The sequence below is a fragment of the Echinops telfairi genome, unplaced genomic scaffold (assembly GCF_000313985.2).
Source record: "Echinops telfairi isolate 266 unplaced genomic scaffold, ASM31398v2 ScPeMD7_7415;HRSCAF=8453, whole genome shotgun sequence".
NCBI lineage: Eukaryota > Metazoa > Chordata > Mammalia > Afrosoricida > Tenrecidae > Echinops > Echinops telfairi.
The window spans coordinates 1,171,847-1,177,055 of record NW_022111315.1 but is presented as its reverse complement, the minus strand read 5'-3'; the positions used below and the strand labels follow the sequence as shown (position 1 = coordinate 1,177,055).

The 5,209-nt window shown below is 34.8% G+C and overlaps 1 protein-coding gene across 1 annotated transcript in view; it reads left to right on the top strand.

Annotated features, from left to right (window-relative positions):
• The window catches only part of KIF4A (kinesin family member 4A), a 187,159-nt gene that overhangs the window by 65,314 nt on the left and 116,636 nt on the right, over positions 1-5,209 (top strand). The window contains exon 9 of the mRNA XM_045296988.1: positions 3,304-3,333. Coding sequence (XP_045152923.1) covers positions 3,304-3,333 — 30 coding nt within the window. The remainder of the gene's footprint in view (positions 1-3,303; positions 3,334-5,209) is intronic.

Genomic DNA, 5,209 nt, shown 5'->3' with positions numbered 1-5,209 from the left:
TCCTTGATTTCCTGTGTTGTGAGCTCTTGTCTGTACCAGTGTATATGCTCTAATCTAGCCAGATTTGTAAGGTTGAGTTAGGATGGCAGTGGGGAGGAAGAGCATTAAAGTACTAGAGGAAAGTTGTGTGTTTCGTTGGTGCTATACTGCACCCTGACTGGCTCCTCTCTTCCTTGTGTTCCTTCTCTAAGACGATGTCTACAGATGATTTTTTGTTTTGGGTCTTTGATGCCTTGTCTTAGCTATTTTATGATGAAGAGCAATTTCAGAGTCTCTTCTGATATCCACTCTGATCTTTTCTTTCTTCTCTGTCTTTGTAGTGACCTTTTGCTTACTTCATGAATCGTGTTCTTGATGTCCTCGCATAGTTGATCAGGTCTTCTGTCATTAGTGTTCAGATAGGCAAATCTGTTCTTGGGATGTTCTCGAAATTCACGTAGGATATACTCAAGGTTACATTTTGATTCTTGTGGGCTTGTTTTAATTTTCTTCAAATTCAATATGAATTAATGTATGAACAATTTGTGGTCTGTTCCACAGTGAGTTCCTGGCCTCATTTTAGCTCCCGGTATTGAGCTTCTCTATTGTCTCTTTCCTGATCATGTCAACTTGATTTCTGTGTATTCCATCTGGAGAAGCCCATGTGTGTAGTTGCCTTTTGTATTGTTGAAAAAAGATATTTGCTATAAAGGAATCATTGATCTTGCAAAGCTGTATAATGCAACTCCCCAGCACAATTTGTATTACCAAAATCATATTTTCCAACTATTGTTCCTTCGACTTTGTTTCTAACTTTTGCATTCCAATTGCCAATAATTATCAATGCCTCTGGATTGCACATTTGATCAATTTCAAACAGAAGATGTTAGTAAAATCCTTAAGTTTCTTCAATGCTGGCTTTAGTGGTTGATCATAAATATGAATAATAGTTGTATTAATTAGATTTCCCTTAATGTGGTTAGATATAATCCCATCACAGACAGCTTTGTACTTCAAAATGGATCTTGAAATGTCCTTTTTGACAATCAATGCAATGCCATTCCTTGTGACTGTATCATTCCCAGCATAGTAAGCCATATGATTTTCTGATACAAAATGGCCCATACCAGTTTTAGCTCACAAACACTTATACTATTAATCTTTATGCATTCCATTTCATTTTTTCCAATAGTTTTATTGGTGCATAGTTCACATATAATATAATTCAATAGTCCACTCACATCAAGAAGAGTTGTAGAATCATCCCCTCAACCTTTTTTAACAACTTCCACTTTTCCTAGAGTCATATTTTGTATATTCTAATTAATAGTACATTTTTGCCACTATTGTTGTTTTCAGTTGTGCCCCATCCACAAATGATGCTTCTGAGACTTAATCCCTCATGTTTTACTCTGTTCATGTCATCACGGTCAACTCTACTTTGAGATGGCAGGTCTTCCCCAGGCATAGTTTGAGTGCCTTCTGAACTGAGGAGCTAGCTCTTCTTATAGCACTATCTCTGATAATGTTCTCTTTGTGTTTATTTAGGCTTTCAGTATCTGAAAAACATTAGGTTTTCAGCAGGTAATTCTTCTGAAGTAGATAGCCAATTCCTTCATCGTAGTCTCTTCTTAGTGTGGAAACTCCTCTGAAGCCTGTTCACTTTGGGTGATTTTGCTGGCATTTGAAGTACTATAATGGGATAGGTTGACTAGAGAAACAAATCCAGAGACATGCATACTTAAAAGAGAGAGGTTGATATCAAGAAAACATCCCAACTCAAGTCCATAAGTCACTCTTCGGACTCAAACAGCTGCATTGCAATGATGCAAAATGCAGGAAGCTCAAGGCCAGTCAGTGCAAAGTTGCATGGATCCAAGATTGGTGGAAACATGACAAAACTCTGGCAGTTCTCAGGGTGACCAGCAAGCAGGACGGTGAAGGCCAATAGAGGGGGAGGTTCCCCAGACCCTACTTAGGAGGAGGCCACACCCACAAGGAGCCATCATCAAGGTGTGACCTGATTGACAGGTTCAATACCACCCCTACACTTATATACCTTCAAGTTGACATAAAATTATGTAACCACCACAAATACCAATATAAAATAGCAGTATCACAGCAACATTGAAGCCAACACAGTATGACTAACTGACAGACAAGTGGTGAAGAGTCATGAATTGGAGGAGAAATTGGAATGTGTAATTTACTGCCTCCATGTCCAACTGTTTGACTACCATTATTGAACAATTTGATGAAAGAGTCTATAGTAGAATTCTGATGAAACAGGAATATGCATAACAGAATTTAAAACTCATGGAATCCAGAGTTCCTAGATCTATAAAGGTTAAATGAAGGCCTGAAATTATTGGCCTGAGATATATTTTTTTTCTTTTTAAGCTATTTTATTAGCATATAATCCTTACTGAAATGATCTCTAAACATTAAACCAAAATATCCCCTGAAGTCATCTTAAAATAAAACAATAGTGTTGCTTACGTTGTAAAAATTGTTTGCCTTCAGCATTATATTCTTTTAAGAATCTTCAAATTGAGAACAGCAAAGTGAAATATCAGATGTGAACCTTAGGGGACCAGTGAATTTATTTTCATGTTAATGGATGAGAAACAACTCAAAACAAGGGTGGGAATGATTGCACAATTTGAAGAATAATCAATGTCAATAAATGGTTACATATAGTAGCTGTTGAATTGGTATATGTTTTGTTGTGCATATTCTCAACAACTAGATAAATAAAGTTTCCTAAAATGCATTACGATGAAAATTTTTCTTTTCTCTATTCATAAATCCCTAGTCTACATCTTTAGATACTCTTTCTTTTTATACAAATGGAAGCATACTATATGCATTATTCTGCTCTGCTCCTTATTATTTTCCACTTAGTAATATATACTGGAGATTATTCCGTATCAGCATATAAAATATGCCACATTCTTTTTCATGTTCATATTTATCGATGAACTTTGCATTTATTGATGAACATTTAGGTTTCTAGAATTTAGCTTACAAACTAGACTCCAGTGAACATTCTTAACATATGATATAATGGGGATTATGGAAGACAATTATAATCTAATTTTAAGCTTAGCATCTCATTCCTATAATTTTTTCTTGTGACACATTATTAATTATGATTACTAATACATAGTTTCAAATTATAAAATAGACTGTTAAAGAATTTTTATAATGAGGATTTTCTTCAATAATTAAACCCATCTAGAAATTTGAATGAGGAATAATAGGAAATTCAAATCCAAAATTGAATCACTAGTAATATCCATCATTATATAAGTTATGTAATAGCTATGTCTAATAAATCTCATCCAATGCTTACAATAAGCCCTGAAACCATCTTTATTAGCATATTGCCTTAACGTGTTAAGCTCTATATTTATTTATTACTATGTCACTATGATGCAATGATAAATGCATAAGTTGAATAACTGCTTTTTAACTTTGTCTGAGGTTTAAGTACAAGTCTACATTGTATGGCTGTATATTGTACAATTTTCCAAATTTTAAATTAGAAAAAAGTAGTTCAATTTGACAGCTTTGATGTATGCATTTCTAAGTGATTCACTTTAGATTATACATTTATAAGAGATTCAAACATATACAGATGATTGTATGTTTTTGAAAGATTGTGGAAAAATGAACCTTGCTGCATACAATAGTATGTTGGTAGACTTCAGTGTGTTAAAATTTGATATATAGTCTATTGGAGCTAGTAGTTTAAAATGTAGTCCTTAAAATAGTTAAAATAATTTGTAAAGCATAAATTATATTTACAGAAACTGAAACATCCCTATTGGTTCTCTAAAGTATCCTTAAGTTTGAGGAATATGATATGAAAACTACTCTCCTACAGGAAAGGAACTCTGGGAGTGTAGTGGGTTACAAGTTGGTCTGCTAACCACAAAGTCAGCAGTTTGAAACTACCAGCTGCTAACCAGGAGAAAGGTGATGCTTTCTGTTCCTGTAAAAATTTCCATCAGTATCCCACTGGGGCAGTTCTATTTTGTCCTATAGAACCACTATGAGTCTGAATCGAATCAATGGCAGTGAGTTTGGTTGTTTTTTGTTTTGTTTAAGAGCAGCGTAGATGAAACACTTTATGATTCCTGGCTGTCCTCTGGCTTCATTACTTGTCACTTTCTACCTCATAACTTACCTGGTAGTCATACTGAACTGCTTGTAGTTAGTTTTTAAGTATATCAAGTTCTTTGAGCATAGCCCAATTTTCCCCCTCAAAATCTTCATCCATACACTTCTCTGTCTAATCTCCTAGTCATCCTTCATGATTCAGCTCAAAGTTCAGTTCTTCTCTACAACCTTCTTTGCCTTTCTAGGTTAAGTTTGCTACTGCTATGAGGCTGTTTTGGGTATACATTATCTTTTCCATTCTCATGAGGCTTATATGAGTTACTATATATAAAGTACTTAGCCTAGTGCCTGGCTTATAAACTCTCTGCCATCAAGTTGATTATGACGCAAGAGGACAGGGTAGAACTGCCTTATAGGACAAGGTGGAACTGCCCTTCTGGGTTTCTGAGATTGTAAATCTTTTTTAAAGCCTCATGTTTAGAAAATTTCATCTTTGCCCTTCACAGCAACTGGTGTTTTCACACTGCTGACTTGCTCACGAGTTCCTTCATAGCTAGTCAGTGGAGTGTTTATCAGACATGAAAGTTCCATGCACATAACAATTGTACTATATTGCATTTTCACAGTAAACATAATAATGGGAAGTCAGGTGCTTTAGAGGGACAGATTATTACAGTGTTTAAAAAGCAAGCCTCAAAAGTAAGTGAAAGTCAAGAGAATTTTTACTCCTTTCAAAGCATTCAGAGGAAAGTGTTTCAGTGTGGCATAATAGAAGATATGACTTGAGCAAAATTCTGAGATAGTCATTTAACCCCTGAGCTATGTGTAGAATTAGAACAACAGTGAAAATAATGACAGTAAAATAACTGTTCATATAATTTCACAGTATTAATTTAAGGATAAAAAAAAGTATGATAATGGGTATAGAAAATAAATAACCAAATATATGTTTATTGTTATAGTAGTTTTCTGTCTCTTTGACTTTGTTTCCATGAGAAGAAGCAAGAAGTCTCAGTTGTGCATATTCAAAATTTGGACCTCCGTCCTTTGACTTTCCACAAAAGAGGGACTTGTGACCTGATTGACAGGTTCAATACCACCCCTA